At 38.3% G+C, this 20,550-nt stretch overlaps 1 protein-coding gene across 3 annotated transcripts in view; it reads left to right on the forward strand.

Moving 5' to 3' along the window:
* LOC126335421 (baculoviral IAP repeat-containing protein 6-like) overlaps positions 1–20,550 on the forward strand; it is a 311,044-nt gene that overhangs the window by 85,192 nt on the left and 205,302 nt on the right. For all 3 annotated transcript variants that reach the window (XM_049998701.1, XM_049998709.1, XM_049998717.1), the window contains exons 17-21: positions 6,259–6,564; positions 8,038–8,292; positions 13,367–13,695; positions 16,887–17,039; positions 17,134–17,240. In XM_049998701.1, coding sequence (XP_049854658.1) covers positions 6,259–6,564; positions 8,038–8,292; positions 13,367–13,695; positions 16,887–17,039; positions 17,134–17,240 — 1,150 coding nt within the window. The remainder of the gene's footprint in view (positions 1–6,258; positions 6,565–8,037; positions 8,293–13,366; positions 13,696–16,886; positions 17,040–17,133; positions 17,241–20,550) is intronic.

Genomic DNA, 20,550 nt, shown 5'->3' on the forward strand with positions numbered 1-20,550 from the left:
TACAAAAGTAAGAAAAAGTTTTTGTAGTGCCACTATTGTTTAAACAATATTTAAAAGGAAGAGATTGTGAAGAAAATAGAGAAAAAAATGAAAGAATGACAAAAGGTTATTCTTGTAGATAACACACAGGGATTCTTAGCTTGAAAACAGAAAATTTATATGTAAAAAGTATAATATACATAAGACTAACTATTATTAAGGTATAAATGACAAATCAGTGAACTTAATATCATGCTCTGAAAGTGTTCTTGAGAATACAACACTGGCATCTACAGAGGAATATAGAGGTGAACATCAGTGAAATATTTTGGTTTAAGGCAGATATTGGAACAAAGGACACCTTGTTTTCTATTCAGGTCTTGTTACAAAAAAGTCTTGACAAGAAATTGTATGCATTATATATTTCAAGAAGGCACTAGCCACTTTTAAGCACTGTATCCTTAATAATCAGTTTAAACTCATAGGGCACTACAGTGAACAAATCAGCATAACTGAAGAACTGTACTGAAACTAAAAGCTCCATTGAAGGTTGATGGTCGTATTTCAGATGACATCGAAATACAAAATGATGACAGATAAAAGGTTGAATAACATCTGTTACGCAGATAACATAGAATTCTGTCAGTTCTTTCTAAATAGAGTTATTGTCTCTAGCCAATATTTGGACTTCAGAAAACCAAAAAATAAAATTGTGGCTATTAGCAAGAAGAGAAACAAAAACATGATTATCAGTTGTCATGGGAATGTGCTTCAGAGAGCCAGAAAAATGAAATAGTTAAGATTCTGACCTAAAAATGGGGTCATGATTAAGAGATAAAAACTAAAAATCGGCATTTAAAAACATTTGACTTGTAATTGTTATCTGCATTGACCTATAAACAGCAAACAATAGGGAAACATACTTCCTGCTGGTCACCAGTCTTTTATAACAAAATGTTAGCAGAAGAAGAAGAAAAGTAAAAGTAATAAAAGTCGTTGGATCAAGAAAAACAGTTGTCTGAGGAGCAGTTAACATTAGAGGAGAAAAGCAAAAATTTAGGAAGTAAGATCAAACATTTGCAAAGACAAATTTCTACATTACGAAATATAATTCTGTGGAAATCATACATGGGCCTTGGAAAAATCAGAATAGAATTTAAATGCGATGTTAAATTAGGATATACAAAATAAGTGAACCATTGAAGAGCGGTTAGGAAAAATATTCTTGGAAGGATTTATAGAGAAAAAAAAAACCTTTAGAAGTAGAGAAACATGTGCTAAGGAGGTATCAGGACTTTTTAATTTGGTATGGAATGGGCCATTAGAGAGAGAAGCAATTGCAGAAGACAATAAAGGTTAGAATATGTAGATTGGTGTGGAGGAGATAAAAATGAGTAATAAAATTGTATTAGTCTGTTTTATTTCTATTCCTTCCACATGGCTCTCCACCCCACCCGCCTTACCCTCACCTGCCCGCTTTACCCCCACTCCTAGAATTGTAGTAGATGTCACCTTGAGAGACATGTGTTTGGTCTTCTGTCATTTCTCTAAAGGAACAGAGTGGGAGTTTTTGTAAGGATTAACAGATGACATGTTTTGTCAGCCTGTTGTAAATATCAAAAATACAGCAAACACAAAATGTATTTGTTTTTATAAACAAAAAATAGTGATAATTACGTAATGTTATACAATGTTATGCTGTCACTCATCCTGTGTGCGTGGAAAAATTATCTGTCAGAGGAAATAAAGAAAAAGGAAAAAAAAAAGATGGATTCCATATATAAATGTTGTTGCTGTGATAGGAGTGCTTGTTATTTGTTGCACATCATACTTCACATTTCCAGTACCTGTAACAAGTACATTTATACTATAAAAGCATTAAGAGAGGTATAAAAACAAAGGAAATGTAATTATTTATTTATGTGAGCCCTGCAGTTTTTTGCTAACTAATGTTAGCATTCAGCATTTGCCTGCACTTCATAAACACCCAAAGTTGGTTTAAGATTTGTTCACAAGGTTAATATTTCCTGACTGCTGCGCAGTTTCATTCATTGATAAATGTAATATACTGTGACATTGACCATATCGCTGTGTACAACAGAATGGTACAACACTACTCAAATCAAACTGTGTTGTTCTGTGACACAAGAACAACAGCATGGCTGCAGTGAATAAAAATTTATTCTTTTTCCATGTTCAAGTGAACAACAGGAAAGTTTGACACAAACATAGAAACAATCTCGGTACTGATAGAAGCAGTTTCCTGACAATAAATATGAACACAATATGAGAGAAAATGCCTGCTGCATTGTACTTGTAAAGAAGAGAGGGTGCAGCAGATTCTGTGCTGTGTGCATGAGTCACGTGGCCCACAGCAGGCAGGTTATAGCACTCCTCCCCCTTGGGGAGAGGACATACTGTTGATGTGGGCATGGGACGACAGTTGAAACATCCACTGCCTCTGTTGTGACCACTGCTGGCGATGATGGCCGCAGCGGTAGGAGATTCTGGGCCGGAAGTGGTGAGTAGGAGTGGAACCTATAAATAGGCTTCAGATAAATCAGTTGTGGAGAAAACTGGTCCCAGTCGAGTTAACTTAACAAGTTGTCTGGGCGGGCCAAAGGGTAGATGTTAATGATAGATGGATCATTAACTAAAACTTCAGAGTCATTGCGGAGGTGAAGCTGACCAGTCGTTTTTTAAACAATCGATTTAATAGGCTGTATAACCCCCAATGATGTCAGCCTGTCCAAGTTGGGATTTCATTTGACGACATAGGAGACAATCTGAGCAACCCTCTTAGATTGTTTGCAGATGAAGCAGTCATTTACTGTCTTGTAAAGTCATCAGATGATCAAAACCAACTGCAAAATGATTTAAGCAAGGCCTCTGTATGTTGCAAAAAGTGCCAATTGGTTCTAATTAATGAAAAATGTGAAGTCACCCATATGAATACCAAAAGCAGTTCTCTAATTTTGGTTGTGCAGTAAATCACACGTATCTAAAAGCTGCAAATTCAGCTAAATACTTAACAACTAAAATTACAAATAACTGAATCTGGAATGATCACATAGATAGTGTTATGGGTAAAGACTGTGATTAATCGGCAGAACACACAGAAAGTGCAAGAGACTGCTTACACCACGCATGTCCACCCTCTGGTGGAATATTGCTGTACGATGTAGGATCCACATCAGATGGGACCGATAAAGGACATTGAGAAAGTTCAAAAAAGAGCATTGAAAAAGTTCAAAGAAGGGCAGCTCCTTTTGTATTATCACGAAGTAGGGGAGAGTGTGCTATGGACATGATATGTGAATTGGGGTGGCAATCATTAAAGCAAAGCCGTTTTTCATTTCAGCCAGATCTTCTCATAAAATTTGAACCACCAGCTTTCTGCTCTGATTGCGGAAATAGTCTGTTGGTGTTCACCTACGTAGGGAGAAATGATAAAAATAAAATAGAAAGAAACTTCCACATGGGAAAAATATACTAAAAACAAAGATTCCAAGACTTACCAAGCGGGAAAACGCCGGCACACAGGCACAAGAACAAAACACACAGAATTACTAGCTTTCGCAACCGATGGTTGCTTCTTCAGGAAGGAGAGGGAAAGACGAAAGGATGTGGGTTTTAAGGGAGAGGGTAAGGAGTCATTCCAATCCCGGGAGCGGAAAGACTTCCCTTAGGGGGAAAAAAAGGACAGGTGTACACTCGCGCGCACACACACCTGTCCTTTTTTCCCCCTAAGGGAAGTCTTTCCGCTCCCGGGATTGGAATGACTCCTTACCCTCTCCCTTAAAACCCACATCCTTTCGTCTTTCCCTCTCCTTCCTGAAGAAGCAACCATCGGTTGCGAAAGCTAGTAATTCTGTGTGTGTGTTTGTGTGTTTTGTTCTTGTGCCTGTCTGAGGGAGAAATGATAATTATGATGAAATAAGACAAACCAGAGCTCATACAAAAATATCTTATTGCTTGTTTTTCCTGCACATTTTTCGAGAGTGGAATGGTAGAGAAATAGATTGAAGGCTCTTCGATGAACCCTCTGCCTGGCACATAATTGTGAATTGCAGAGGAATCGTGTAGCTGTAGATGTAGATCATGCAAAGCCACTGGAATAAGGCAAGCACAGAAAAAGCACACCTGTGCCATAGGTTTCATGGTAACATGGGCCGCAAAGTTAGTGGCACAACCTAACCCATTCGAGAAGAGAGAGGAGAACTCGAACACACGAAATCTAAAAGGGCCATGGTCAGAAACGAAGTGCACAGTATCCGAGATAGAGAAACCAAAAGTGTTGAAAGCGTCTAGACCAAACAAATATTCTTTGTCAGAATCTCCAGTATAACAATAATTTTAAAAAAAATCAAGGAACAAACCACAGATTTATACATAGTGGGAAACTTAAATTGTCTCAAAACTGTAATATGCCAAATGTCGAGTACCTGGAGACAATGCCAGAAATCCCAAATCCACATAAGTTTTTGAGTTCAGTAAACTCGCAACTGCAACTGAGTTCACTTGCTGTCTGAGCACTTTTTCCATCACTCACACTCTGATAAACAGTTTGTCATGATTTGTAAGCACTGAAGACACACAATTGACATCCCTGTCCATGTTCACAGGAGGGGGGTTGGGAATGGCATACAGACACTACATGTCCTTCTTTTTCCTATTGTTCTTGCAAGTTGCCCAGTGCTTAGGGCACACGGCCTTGTCGTATTACACAAAACAGTATAGATAAGAAGGAAGTGCAGAGTGCTGTCGTTGCTGCTGCTGCTGCTGCTGCTGCTGTTGTTGTTGTTGTGGTTGTTTGGTATGTTTCTGCCCAGCGTGTCTCAGAAAGCCCTGTTTCTATGGTTGCCATGTCATCCCTGATCCCGAGAAATGACTGATGCCTGGTGACCAGGACCAGGAGCCACCATGGTGATCTCACACCAAGCCTGGGTCTGGTCACCAGCAGCAATAAATATTTAATGCTTCAACCAGAGATGGATCTCACACTGTGGTGAGTGTTGATACACCTCTTTGTCAGGAGCCAACCAAATGTTGGTGCACAGGCCATAGAATCTGCATAGGAATCATGATGAGTGTTGGTTTGGCCATACAAGTCCTATAGGATTGGTGGGGCTGCTATAATGATGAGAGAATGCTACATGTGTTGTGGTGACATGCCAGCATTTACAATAACCTACACATTTCGTCAAATAAGTGACTCAGATTCCTAGAGTGGGGGTAACTGGGACAACAACTGGTTGATCTGTGGAGAAATGTAAGAAAGGTACAAAGTCTCACACATGTTTGCATCAATCACAGCAAAAGTGAGGAGGTTTTATGGAAGCCAATTGCCTCCAAGTTTTCAGCAGCATTGTCATAAGGGGAGAATGGGTGGTGAGTATGCCAATGGCGTGGAAGCTTGAGTAGTCAATGTGGCCGATAAGTTCATTGTAGCAACTGTAAGAGCCTATTGTTGCTCAAGGAGCACTGCCTCCATGGGCAGAACAACCAAAGGAACAACCAAATAGACTGAGTATGCGGAAGGGAAAACCAACCTCGTCATCAATTGTATAATACTGTAAGATGTAAACAGCAGCATATCCACAATGAACCAAAGTTTATTTTTCTTCCACAAACAAGTGAACAACAGATGAGAATAAAGACATGAACTGGAAACGATCCAGGTACTGATACAAGTAATTGCTGACAGTAAGCACGAAAACAATATGAAAGTGAGTACCTGCTGCCTCGCAGGATCCAAAGTACAGCCAATTGAAGAAAACAGGCCATTTTTGGAAGAAAAAGGTGTTGTTGACTTGGCAAAAGCAGTCACAAAGTTCACAATCAAACCTTTTTTTGCTAAATGTAAATTTCAAAGCTCTGAGGCTTTGTTTATTGTTACTCATTTAGTGTGACAACCTTTTAAATTTGTGCATCTAATCATTAAGAAAAGATGTGAATTTCAACAAAAATGGGCATGAGTTTTGCAAAAAATGGAAGTGAATTTTGCCAAAAATAGATGACACATTTTCCAGTTCCGTCCCTATTATAATCCATTTACTACATGTTGTCTGATGACATGTGACTGTACTTCGTTCATTTTCTCAGCAGTAGAAGTGACAGTGAGAATTCAATAGAATTAATGTGCTGTGCTCCATTTGGTAATCCTAGTTTACTGTCCACCTGACCGCCAATCACGAAATATAATAACTGCTCCATATGTAAATATAATTGAATTAGTCATGTTGATTTTCTTTTTCCTTGCTGTCTAACATTTTGCAGGAGTCAGCGCTGTGCAATGCTGGAATCAAATCAGTTTGTGGAGCGACTTCTGCATGTTGTGTTCCTCGAGGGCCCAGATCGGACGACTACTGCTCAAAGCTTAGCTCTAGATGTACTGGCATGGGTAGCATCTGTGCGACTGTCAAGGTTGCGGAGCGCCCGTGGAAGAATTGAAAGTCACACCCAGCAACTGGAGTTTGTGTATATGGTTGAAAAGTACCTTAGCCGATTGGTACAGAGCTGCCTCTTACTTTCTGGGCGCAGTGTTGCACGCAAATGTGTGAAGTTGATTATCATTTGCAGCGAGTAAGTATTCGTTCCTGCTTGGTGTTAAAGTGTCTGCAATACAACATTTTGTTTGTGGCTTTTGATCAGTGTGAATGATTGATTAATAGTTGTTTAATTTCAGATAGATAGTTTTCTGGCTCGCAGATATCATTCACAGTTGGTTGAGAATAAGAATTAATCATTCCCTCACAGAAAGGGGCACATATCTTGTATTCTCAGTTGTTTTGTCACACACTTTTTACACACGATAACAATTTTTAGTACTGTAGAAGGTGTTCTTTGTTAAAAATAATTTGGAAATGTCGTAACTTGTTGGCTTTAGGGATGATTATCAGACTGCAGGTGCAGAAGTTTGATATTGATTCCATCCCAAACTCATTTCTGGCTCTTCATATGAAATGCGGGGCACACTTGTTGGGACTCACGTAGAACTGTACCAGAGAGATTAGCCATAGGAGTGAGGAAGAAAATAACGTTTGAGTTACAAAGACATTTTGTAAGAATGTAGACCACTAGACTAACAAAAAAAAATTTCAGCCTTTTAAAACAGAGCGAAAATGGTTTAAGGATTATGAGCTGTTCTTACCAAGGTAAGAGTTGAAGAGGAGACTGTATTCAAAACAGAGAAATTTAAATAATAGATGATTATGTAAGATTGGGGAGGCGCCAGTAAAGAAAAGAGTTTCTTCGCAGAAGGGCAGAACAGAGGAGTCAGCAAAAGGATGAAGAAATACTGGCAGGACTTGTTTAGTATTGTAATTTAAAATAATGTAGATACTGTCAGACATGTTCTACAAGTGGTGTGTGAATGAATAATCTAACAAGTGAAAGACATTTGTGATCTGGTCTGTTTCTGAGTTGAAGTATTCAATTTTTTTCATTATTAGAGAAACAAAACTTGTTTCTGTATGTGTAGAATTATGTATACTAACGCTAAATATATAGTACAAAAAGTTACTTTCTGTGTACTGTCTTATTTTCTTTGTAGCACTGTTAGTGCTTTTGTTGGCTTCTGTGCATTGCTCATGTACTGTTTTAAAACTCTTTAATATGTCCTTGTTTTATAGCAAACAGATGAAACTTTTGCATGTGCTGTAGGCTACAACACAAGACTGCTTATGCACTTTTATACCTGTACAATTAAAAATAGCTCCATTAGTAATCAATAAGAGAAAAACAAAAATGACAAATGAAAGTTACTACATGCGTTGTAATAAGGAAAAATCACTAGTACAATAAAATAATGGAAAACAGGTCATTTTTACATGTTGACATTTTTCCTTTGACCTTTGTCTCAAAATTCGTGGTATCTCATACTTGTATAAACTTCATGTTATCACTTCATGTTATCTTTTGCTGTGCGTAAAGTTCGTCTCTCTCTCTCTCTCTCTCTCTCTCTCTCTCTCTCTCTCTCTCAGTAGGGTAATGAGTGATGCATTGTTTATGTTATTTTATTTATTTGTCTATAATAATATTGACTTCTTTTTCCAGAGGTATGAAAAATGCTTCTGATGGTGGAAATGCGAGGTTTGACACATCAGTGTTACAAGCACTTATAGACTGGTTACCTGTCATAAGCTGCTGTCAGACTGCGGGAGCACTCCGCTGGTTCCTGTTGTTACTGACAAGAGTGTTACCCTTTGATAACACTGGAGCCGCTGCCCAACAATGCGTCACTCTGCTCCAGCAAGTGGCACAGGAGATGAACACCCGCACAAATCCTTTCCATCTCTTGCTTCGTACCAGGTTTGTTTATTTTGGAAAGTCACTATAACACTCCCAGTATAAAAATAAAATATACTATGAATATTAACCATTGCCAATAAAGGAAAATTTTAAGACAAGCAGTTTTAAAACCATTGTATTGTTATAAGAGTATTCAACAAAATAATTATTGCGAGAATTCCTCTGCACTGGCATTCTCAGATTAAAAGCTTTGATTTTCTTGTGAGATCACATTTGGGTCAAATCAGTAGCAATACACAGAGGCAGAAAAAATCACTTTATGACACTTTCTGTGTTATTTTTGCCAGATTCTGTGTTTGGTGTTTTTTTATTATTATTTTCTGGTTGCTTATTTTTGAAGCATGTGAACACATGACATGCAAAGATCTGAGGCCATAAGAGTTGTTAGCCTAATTTGAAGGCGCAATCCAGTGTGTTTTAGTTTTATCCTTCACCCTTGCCCGAAGCAGTTTGCTCACCATGTTTTCAGCAGCATGTTGGTTTCATCACCAAACATTCCTTTTCCCACAGTAATGAAGAAATATTTTAATTTGGAAGAGATATATTAGTTTTATTCAGCAACAGTGCCTTCCTCAATGTTTTCATGCAGCAACTTGTACTACTAACAATGTGGCATCAATTAAATTACATATTTTCATAGTACACACATAAATCAGCATGGCACTTGCTTGGTTTGTTTCTGTCGGTGAATCACAGTAGAGAATGCCGTGCAAACATGTTTCTGGCAGTACAACAGATTACTGTGATTGTTTGCTCCAATATTATTTTTACTTTGCTGTGAGTGTTGTGTTGGTCGTGAGTTGGCAAAACCAATGAATATGATTCCATAAGAAGCAATCAGTTGTATTATTTGTGCAACATGATTTTTCTGTCTGATATCACATGTCATATATTGTGATTAGTTGATACAAGTAAACCAAGTAGAGAACATGATATGTGTTTGCAAAAAATGCTGTATTTGGCAGTTTTCTTACTGATACTTGTGTACTAATAAAGTATGCAGTTTAATTAACACAGCACATAGAAGATGTCTACAATATGTGTCACTTTTCGTATGCTATATTCAAAAGTGTTGGGAAATTTGATGATGGAAGTAAAGTGTTTTCTTTTGTTGTCGTATCATAGTGTGGTACATGGGAAATGAAGTGTCATTATAAGATTATACAGGTACGTTAGCATTGAGGAGAAAAGAAGTCAAAATTTTATTTCAGATTTCAGTAACTATCAGTTATGGGCTTGAGTAAATGCCTCATCTGAGATACATAACATTTTTGTGCTAGAAAATTTTGCAACATTTCATAAAAATCCTCGTCGCTGAAAACTGCCAATTTTGTGTACTTTTTGGATTATTGTTTCCGCAAAATCTTCCTGTCCATAGCAATATAGCATTCTGTACTTCTTGGTTTTAATAATCTGGTTTCGTCATTTATGGCTGCTAATGTAATGCTATCTTCACGGCTGATGATGGTATGGCATTCTGTTGATGGAAGTAGACTTTAAATGAATTCGTCCTGAAAGATCTCAGTGGAGGTAGTCATTGAAATATTGAGATTTAACTTAGCTTTGGTGCAGTTAAAAACTTGGCACTTTTAGAGCTTTATTGAGAGTATTGAAGTTGAAAGTGTCCTGTCAACAGTCCTCTACAAGTTGTGTGTTCTTGTTTAATGTATTGGGTATTCTGCTGGATAGGAGCATCATTTGTGCACAATATTTTGACATCATGACTCATTATCTTCATTGGGTGCGACTTGAGACTAATTTTCGAGTGGAACGGGTCCATTATTTATACCTAAAGTCACCTCCCTCCTCTGTCGGCTCCAAGTGTTGTGTGTCTAGCCTGCTCGTACTAGAAGCATTCGTACACATTCCTTCTGTGGTCCTGCACACCATTCCGCATGCTGAAGTTCCATTGTTAGTCCAGGACATTTCTAGGTGTTTCCTCTGCAGTCCACTCCCACTGGAAGCTTTCTTAAGCATGCCCTCTTCAGTTAACTGTGCCAGGCTGAACACTGGCATTCTGTCTTCAGTCCTGCACACTGTCAATGTTCTAGTTTTCGGTCCAGCGTGGTTCTAACATTTTCCTCTATGTTCTGCTCCCTCTAGAAGTGTTCTTACACATTCCCTCTGCGGTTTGGTGCACCGGGCCAAATGCTAAAGTTTTGTCTTCTGTCCAGTACACCTGTCCATGTGCGACCGAATCTTATTTTCTGTGTGAGTGCCAATATTATGAACAGACAGAAGGTGTACCCATGGGCAGCCTTCTGTCTCCAATGGTTGCCAATATATTCATGGAGATATTTGAGGAGGTAGCATTAGAGCTGGCTATATACAAACCCACTTGCTTCTTCAGGTATGTGGATGATACCTTTGTGATCTGGGCTCAGTCAGAATATACTCAGTGAGTTTCTGGAATACCTTAACTCATGCCATTCAAATACTAAGTTCACTATGGAACTGGAAAATGATGACCGGCTGCCATTTCTGGATGTACTTGCCAAAAGAATACCAGATGTATGGCCAGATGTATTGCAAACCTACAGCCAGCAGCTGTCATCACACAGCACAGAAGAATGGAGTTCTGAAGACATTGGTCCACAATGTACACATCTTGTCAGACCAACGTATTTTGGCAGCAGGAATATAGCATCTAAGATAAGTGTTCTGCAGAAATGGATGCACCGCCAAACAGATTCAGAAGGCCCTTCAACCAGCCACTCCACCATACAGTCTAGAAGAAGAGCAAGGCGAAGCAAAGAGGTGGCATACCTGCCCTGTGTGGAATCTGTTTGTGCAAAACTCAGCAGCACTCTCAGGAAGCATAAAATAGTGAGTGTTCTGTCCACCTACCCAAATGAGAGGACTACTGGGAAATGTGAAAATGACCTGTAGACTACAAAAAACAAGGAATTTATGAAATAATGTAGGAATAGATAGATTACTATTTACTGTTCAGATGTCATGTTAAGTTGAAGACAAGTACAATTAAAAGACACTTACACATAAGCTTTGGCCACATTCTTCTTCAGCAAGTGAAACACCATTCATTCACATACACAAACGCATCTCATGCACACATGACAACCAACTCCATTACATACTCCACAATGCAATTGTTACGTGGAATGCTAGCAGCAGTCCGGAGGGGGCAGCGAACAGGAAAGGTTAGCATTGTATGGGCGGATAGAGAAAGGAACGCTGTCTGGTGGAAAGTGCAGGGACTAGAATGCCAACACGCTCAGTGTCAGGAGGTTGTGGGGCAGAGAGGTAGAAAAAACTGAATGAAGAAGGATAGGAGTGGGGAAAGATGGGCAGGTGCATTGGCAGAGGGCAGCAATCAAAGATGGTGGGAGATAAGAATGAGGAGGAGGTGATGGGTCAAGGGAGTGGAAACTGTTGGGTAGAGGATACGGGGACAATGTATTACCTTAGGTTGAGGCTGAGATGATTACAGGAGGGAGAATGGTTTGTAAGGGTTACTCCTATCTCTGCAGCAGTTTGTAAAAATTGGTGGTGGAGGGGAGGATCACTTGGTGTTCCTCACCCAAAGTGCCACCTTCCTGGACATGGACTTTCTCCACTCTGATGACACCATCCTCGCCTCTGCTCACATGAAGCCACCAACAGTACCTGCATTTTAACAGCTGTCATCCCTTCCACACCAAAAAATCCCTCCCATTCAGTCTAACCGCCTGGGGACATTGTATCTGCACTGATGAGAATTCCCTTGTCCTGTATGCTGAGGGTCTCACAGATTTTTTTTATATTGCTGTGACTACCAACCAGATGTCCACCAGGACAAATGGCTGCTGCCAAATTATGGCCAAGAGCAAAGTAAATCATCCTGTGGCACCACATGCAGCTAAACATAACTTGCTTGATTTCATTGGTTGCTTCACAACATGGATAATCTGGATCCTTTCCTCCACAACCAGCTTTTTTGGATTATGCAGATGGAATTATGTTACAACACTTGCTCCATTCCCATAATTGTCCCAACCTACAGTAACTTACTGTCCTCACATCCTTCGCCCAACGGTTTCCACCATCTGTGTGAATGAATGGTGTGTGTTTCTCTTTCTGATGAAGGCTGTGGCCAAAAGCTTGTGTGTTAGTGTCTTTTAATTGCCTGTCTGCAACTTAATGTCGTCGTTCCGTTAAGTAGCAATCATCTTTTCTGAGATTGTTGATATTCCAACCTGGCGTTTGCATTGTTTGAATTTATGAAATACCTTGTCAATGTGGCATGTTGTACATTGCTCAATCAACTAGGCCAGGAGGCGTCAGGTGCAAAGGACATCAGAAGCCCACCTAACTAACACAGGCAACTAAATCAGCCATTTCCAAACACTGTCTGGAAATCAATCATTCCATGAATGTCGATGAAACCAGGGTTCTCATACACACCCCACAGATATGGAGCCAGTGTTACAAGAGAGTCTGTAGAGATAAAGGTGACAGAAAACCTGTTCAATCATGACTCTGGTACCGACTCGATAGTCTTGGATCCTACACTCAAGTTGCTGAGAATGCAACAGTGGCAGCAGTAGAACTCCACAAAAAGAGGACCTGGGAGTGCGGACATGGGGAACAGACACTAGACAGAGTACCAGATGCACCAGATTGTAAATGGAATGTTGCAGGATGCTTCTGTTGGGAATGGACTGCAAGGGAAACACCTAGAACCACACTGGACCGAAAACAGAATGCCAGCACTTGGCCTGGTACAACAGATCGAAGAGGGAATGCCAAAGGACACTTGTTGTGGGAGCAGACTGAGAACGAAATGCCGGGAACCAACCATGGAGAAGGAAGGCCTTAGGTGTAAAGACTGGACACGTCCCCTCGATGAGGAGTGTCATGTAACGCCAGATAAATTGTGTACAAATGACACTGATATCTAGCAGAATACGTGACACTTCGAGATGCTGACAGATCACTGGGAAAGCCTGAAGAATTACATGTCAAAAATTGCACTTTAATGGCTGACAGTAGTTACTCTTGGTGATTAGTTAATTTAAAAATTTTAGTATGACTCATTGTATTGACCTTTGTTAATTTTTTTCTGTCCTCCTAGGTTTGGGCTCTATAGCACACCATTTGAACCAGAATTGTTTGACACAGAACCACCACCACCTGCTAAATTTTCGTCAGTACCAATCACTTATGCTACAGTTGTGAGTGGTGAAATGGGCAATGCTGTAGGTGGCAATGGTGGTGGCGGTGGAGGTGCAGGAAGTGGAGGTGGTGGCGGAGGCAGCGGAGGAAATGGTGGTGGGGCTGGAGGTGGCGGTGGAGCAGGAGGAGGCGGTGGTGGTGGTACTTCGTCTGCCAGCACTCCAGCAGCCTCAGCAGCTGCATTCTCAGCAGATGTTCTGGATTTGCGAGAGCTGCTTACGACGTCAGGTAATTAATTCAGAACTGAATTCGTATTATATACTGTGTGTTATTCCTGTTTTACAGAATTATCAGAGAGGTACAGCAAAATACAGAATATAATTATATGGAACAGCAATATATCGTGCACTTAATTAGGGATTGGTTAATGATTATGCCTGTACACTCCAAAAATCATGAATGCAGTTCTTGAAGTTGAAGTGACATTCTTGAGGTCACTTCATATGCTGAATTGTTAGCTGTTAAAGATATTCCTTTACAAAACTATCCTTGTATGGCCAAACAGTGTAGGGTTATTGGATTGCTTGGTGGTCAGTATGGGCTATAATTTCAGTTGAAATTGAAACATATTCACTATAGTCGCTTTGCAAACAAAACCATTTTTATCTGTGAAGAGAGTAGTGCGCCATTTTCGTGAAGTCTACCATTAATGTGAGCGGTCAACATCAGTCGTTGGGGAAACAACATGAGTGAAAGGGGGGGGGAGTTGGACGTCTTATGTCTTGGCTAACCTTACTGTTAGAAATTGATACCACTGTCTATAAACAACAGAAGGATGAACATTCATGTGCTTTGCTACCTATGAGGTAACCCAGACTTGATAGTGGGTACGTCTGGCCAACCTCAGGTCCGCATTCGCTGTATGGCTGCAGCAGCAACACTATCTCTCCATGATTGCTTGTGGGCACCTATTTGTTGTTTTATAATTGCTGACAGATGGTTAAACATGCACTTGTGTTGAAGATCTAGCATTTTTGCAGAGATCCTTTTTTATGAGCTAGTTCATGGAGTGTGGGGAGCCATGTTTAATGGACACATAATAAGGTACTTGACTGTTTTTTGGATGTTGTCACAAATGATTAATTATGTAATTTTATTCCTCTAACAAGCTTTTTTTCCTCTTGAATTTCAATATTCTTTTATACAAATGGAAATGAAATTAAAATAATTCGAAAGCATGCTAAAACATCCATTTGAGTCATGTGATGCCTGTGACAGCACTGGCTAGCTCGCTGTTCCTACTTTCATAACTGTAATTCACAGTGATGTCTTATTTTGGAATTTGTGTTTTGGAAAATGGGTTACAAATAGTGTGTAGTACCATTCTGTACAAATACATGTATAAAATCTACTGAAAAGTTGTTTTTGAGTGTTGCAGAGAATGAGAACATGTGTAAAATGTGGTTACATTGTACTGGCAAATTGCCAAAATGTTGACAAACAAGTTCACTAGCTTAATTACAAATGTGTTGCATTGTAAGGTTAACATTAACTTACCTCCAAGATATGCTCTCCCACTGTTACTGTAAAGTATAGTGCCATTCAACAAAATTAAACTCCTAGTGAAAATTGCCATTTTTCCCAGCTACACCTCAATTATTCAGGAGCTCGGTGTAGCTGAATTTTGTAAGATGATGTCCATAGATCGCAGGCTCGAATCTAACCTGAAAGAACATTTTAAATTATTTATAAAACAACCCTACAGTCCTTTTACATAAAAAACAAATCACAGTTTCAAAACTTCAACACACCAATCATAAACAGAATATTATTGTGTTTCCTTGCTGTTTACATGTGCTTACGTTTGCAATTGGTTTTCATACACGCCACGTTCAGAAATGTATTTTCTGGTTAATGTGACCACTTCATTAGAAAACATTTTTTTTTATCTTTGCACTGTCCAGCTAGGATCCTTATTGTTTAAACTTTTGCAGCTACATCATCTTACATGAATATGAAGTAAGTCTCCTTCAGACACTAACTTTAGTTTTCACTCACAAACATCTCGGCCCTTATGTTCGTGTCACCTGCATGTTGTACACACTTCACATCTCTCCACATAACCCCATCATCCTACACTTCGTTGTACTGGTGCATATGGTAATATCTTCACTACTAACAATGCCTTTCAAAAAAGTGAGTTGTTTGTCTGCAAAGTAAGTGCATTTAAGCTCTGTTGTTCATGTCTCAGAGTAAGACGAATGTGAAGCTATACATAAAACTTCCCACAATCAAAACATTTGTTACAGTCAGTCCTTGCTACTGCTAATTTTGTATTTCATGTAAAACTTTTTAAAAATATATGAGACCCTTCCAGAATTTGAACACGTGACTTCTTCATCAGCAGTCAGATGCGCTATCTGTTGCAATACCAAACTACTCCTGTGTACAGTACCTCTGCTGAGTGTCTTCTACAGAGGAAATCGGCATCAAGTTCTGCCAAGAATAATTTTATTGTGCTTTGGGTCGTAGCTCACAATTGATAGTCAGCAATCTAGTTACAATATAAGGGCACATTTGCACAAAAAGTTCTACAATTCCTTAGTTTTGAGTGAGTTTAACGGTGTTGTGGGGAGCAGGGAAAAGAATGTTCTTTGTTGAACATGTTGCGCTCAAATGGATGGAGCTTAAACGCATCAACGTTTTCAAAGTTTCCACTATCAGTTTTCACAAAATTCCTTTCTGTTGTCACTTAAAAGTTGTAACTGTGTTTTCCATCACTAAATAGCTTAACTGTTTGCAGAAAAAGTATGTAAAAGCCTTGTAACTTCAGCTAACACTCCTATAAGACACACATAGATCTTACTCATAATCTGTGCCATCACCAGAGCATCCGCCAATAATTGAAAGATTTCGATCACATGACCAGATCTTGATTTTTAAGCTTTAATTACATAAAAATAAAAGATATTTTGTGAGAATATTGGCCGTAAATGCTATATAAATGTTGTAATCAAAGAGTAACAACAATCCAAACCATACTATTAAGGTGGGAAAATAGCCTATTGATTTGCTGACTGCTGAGAGGTGAATGCACAATACAATATGTGTAGGAAACTGTGTTTGGCTACATACCCAGGACTCTGAAAAATGTAAAAAATATCCGAGTCTGAATCAGACCTGTTCCCAATGATTCTTTGTCACTGTCAGTTCTGTAAACTATACCTCAGTGTTATTTGACCCCATCGCCAGCTGCTAATACAAGCCAGGTGATTGAGGTATTGTACAGTTATTTAATATTTAAATTTATGAAATGCTACAATGTCATTATTGGAAAACAACCAGTAAAAGAAATTATAACAACAGGACTAATTTTAAAAATATTTTTTTTCCCTAGTTAATTCAAAATTCAAGTCCAACTTTGTTGTATTATGCTTCATAGCACTTCATGGAGTAATTATTTTCTCTCTTTTTTATAGTTGGAGGTCAAGGACCAGATTCGAAGTTTACACAATTACGGCTGAAGGGATTATCATCAAATCACTATTTGAAAGGACTGCTTGAAGTGGAACCTCTGCATTTCACATGCCACGCAGCAAGTGATGGTACAAAAATGGAAAAAATAGACCAAGGCAAGTATTGCTGAAGAGCCTGTTTTTAATTTAGTAAAACAGATATAAAAGCTGAAATAAAACTTTAACATTGGTTGTTTTTTTTATTCTTCAGGTTCATCTGGATTTACAATGCCAATTCCCGCTGGAAATATGGGGAATTTTGATGTTACTAACTTTATTGTATCAAACAGTGGGACTAAAAAGGCAGACAATGAATTTGTAAGTATGAGTTAATTATAAATAAAATCTTGAACATGGTTAAAGTGAAATATGGGAAACAGTGCACACAGTTGAAGGTTTATTGCCACTAAGAACTTGCAAAAATATTGCAGTGTACCAAGAGATGACATTGTTTAGTAAGTTCTTAGTTTTAAATTATTATCATGAGCAGTGTGAGGTGGTGACAGGCTTAGTCTGCACAAAAATTTCCTTCTCTTACTTATCGCAGTGTCATGTGTATAAAACAAATTTTCAACAAATTTAAGATGATTACATTTAATATTTGATCATTATATATGATGGAAGACTATTCTGGGTTGCAAGGAATTAGGCTACATTCCCATTCAGACATCTATGAACAGCAATGTGAAAATCATGTGTAATTAGGTATATGTTTCAGCCAGAAATATTAGCTTGTGCCATTTTGTGTGGCACTGACTAGACATCTGATGTGATGAAACAAAGATCCTCTTTGTCTTACCTAGTCCCTCTACAAATGCTTTCCATAATTAACCATTTAAACAGACAAAACACTAAACCCTATTAATACAATTATAGACATTAAGCTCTGAGAACATCTACATTGGCCTATACACTTTTTGTCCGCCATAGCATACTCATGACAACAGGGTTCAAAACAATCAGCTAACAACTATTTAAGAACTGCTTTCCCAATTGAAACACGGTGCAACTTCAATGTTTACTAGATTGTTCACCTGCCTTGAAATTTACAGGAGCCTGTTTCAAATGATTACTATAATTAACTTATATGAGTAGTAGTTAGAGGCACTTGTTTTTTGCAAAGTGCAAAGTTACAAAATTTGTATGAAATTTTGCAGATTTGGCTTAAAACATGAAACTATTTACTTTGAAGCAAAATCATGAAATAATCAACGAAGATGTGTGGAACCGTATCACAAAGTTAATGGTGGAAATTCAAATTGAATTTTGGCAGTGAAATCTGGATATTGATGACAGTTGATTATGCACCACTTTGATGTATATTGCTATCTTAGTTTGTGTCGAATATTGCTAACTTCATTTCCTGTGCAAGGAAGTAAGACATTCAACAACATCCAGTGCGTTCTTTGATCCGGCAATATATTGCATGTTGAAAATTTTTGCTGATTGCTGGGGCATCCAGTCTTATATTTTATGATCTGTTCTTGTGCTTCAGTTTATTAATATGCCAAGCTTTCGTTCAAGAAAAAGAATTTTTATGAAAATATTTTTGTGATTAATTAATTAATTATTAGAAAGATACTTAATGTGCATATAGTGCATTGTGGGAACTGAGTGCCAGAGAAAGGCATGGGTATAAATGCAGTTAGGGTTTTAGTTTTATAAGAGTTAGTACACATGCAGTGCTATGCTCATAAATTAAATTTGGTGAGCAGTGCGTGGGCAGTGAAACTTGGTGGTTTTAACCATTGTGCTCTGCAGCCAAAACACACATTCCTTAATAACTGAGAAAGAAAGCATGCATACATTCAATTTAAATCAGTAATATGAAGATGAACCCACAAAAACTAATATTTCCCATAATCCTGCCATCACCAGGTGGAACTCGTGGTTTAAAAGTACCGAGTACCTTGGACAATATCTCAATGATATAGTAGAATTTGTTGAAACTGATGAAGAGGAGAGTGTTGCTATGAACGATTTGGAAGTCCTGAACTGTAATGAAGTACAAAAAATTCAATGCCCAGCTATTTTCTTGTCAAAGATTGCTCTAAATGTTGCAATTTACTGCTGACATTAGAGAGCTCCATGATATCATTAAAGTGTACTGACATATCAAAGAGCTTTAAATTGCTAGAATATGCAATTTCGGCCTGAGATAGCCACAGATAAACCTGCTGAAGCAAAAGCAAGTACATTTAATGTTCCAATCTACAGGTAGAACAAGCCTGATGAAACTGAACCAATTAATGAAGTGTGACACAGGAAATATTGTCATTTCTTCTATTGGTAGATTGTTTGATCCAAGGAACATAATGAAAGGTTATTTTTAACAGGTTTGAAATCTCTCAACTAATAAGGATATTTCCATTCAACAAGAACTTTCAACATCAGAATATACCACATCCAGTGTTTAGGGATTTAGTTGCTAGTTTTTGAAGAGAAGGTAGAGATGTTGATGTGATTGCTGCTACTCTTTCCTTGAAATCAGGATATGGGCATTCGATGGAAGTTGCAGTGATGGCTTTGTGGATCCCAGTCAGTAATGTTGATAAGGGAGAGGTCATTTTTGACATATTGTAATACAATGTCTGGCAGGAGAACAGCTGTGACTTCCAGGAGAATAGCTCAGACTCCCAATAATATAGAAGTCGTGCTATTCCACTCTTTCTCAGACTGATTTGTAGATTATGTGCATAGGCTAGACCATGCTAATTAAAGTGGCATGATAAATGTTTTCCAAACATTTATGCATTGATATATGTGTTTTTTTCACATGTATAAGTTTCAAGCTTTATGAATTTATGTAAAAATGGAAGATGTTTCACTAGAAATAAACAATGAGTAATTTTTGCTTTAATTTTTAATGCTGAAAAGTGGAAATAAAATTTAGTGAAATTATTAATGAAAATAGTGAAAAATAATTAGACTGAGCCTGAAATGGTTCCCCCCCCCCAGTGAAATTCTTGAATAAATGCTTCACGGAGTCCTTCCTGCGTTAGATTTGTCAGTATCGAGCTTAGCTGGCTGCCTCCATTGCCATCATGAAATGAGCATTCAGTAGGTCATTACATGCTTCAGTAGGCCAAAATAGATACGCAGAATGAATTTCAGTATTTACCTTCAGAAGGTGACATTCTAGTACCAGCAGTAGATACATTTAAAAGTAGAAGAAAAATATTTGGCTTTTAGAACCGTTCCTTCCTCAGTGAGAAAAAAGAGAAATGTTTGGAAAGTAGGAGCAAGTCATTGAGACCTTAGGTTGTTACCCTCTTGTTACAACAACATCATAATCAAAACATGTGGGTCCCTCTCATCTGAGAATGTGAGTGACAAGCCTACGTTTGTAACCTTTAGCTACCTATCTGTTTTCCTTGCTGAAGAAGGAATTACTACTCGCAAGAGCTAAGTAATAGTTTTTTTCACTTTTAAACGCATCTATTGGCGGTGTTGGATTTTTTGACCTGATTTACCAGCCACACAGTTTCCTTGTGATTTTGCCATTTTCTTAAGTGATCTCTCCTTTCAATGATAAAGTCAGACAAGTTTGCAAACACATTTACAAACTGTTTCAGATTAGTGAACTGACACGTCAAAAGTATCTGAGATAAGTTAGTATAAGTTTAAT

Source organism: Schistocerca gregaria, chromosome 1 (genome assembly GCF_023897955.1).
Source record: "Schistocerca gregaria isolate iqSchGreg1 chromosome 1, iqSchGreg1.2, whole genome shotgun sequence".
NCBI lineage: Eukaryota > Metazoa > Arthropoda > Insecta > Orthoptera > Acrididae > Schistocerca > Schistocerca gregaria.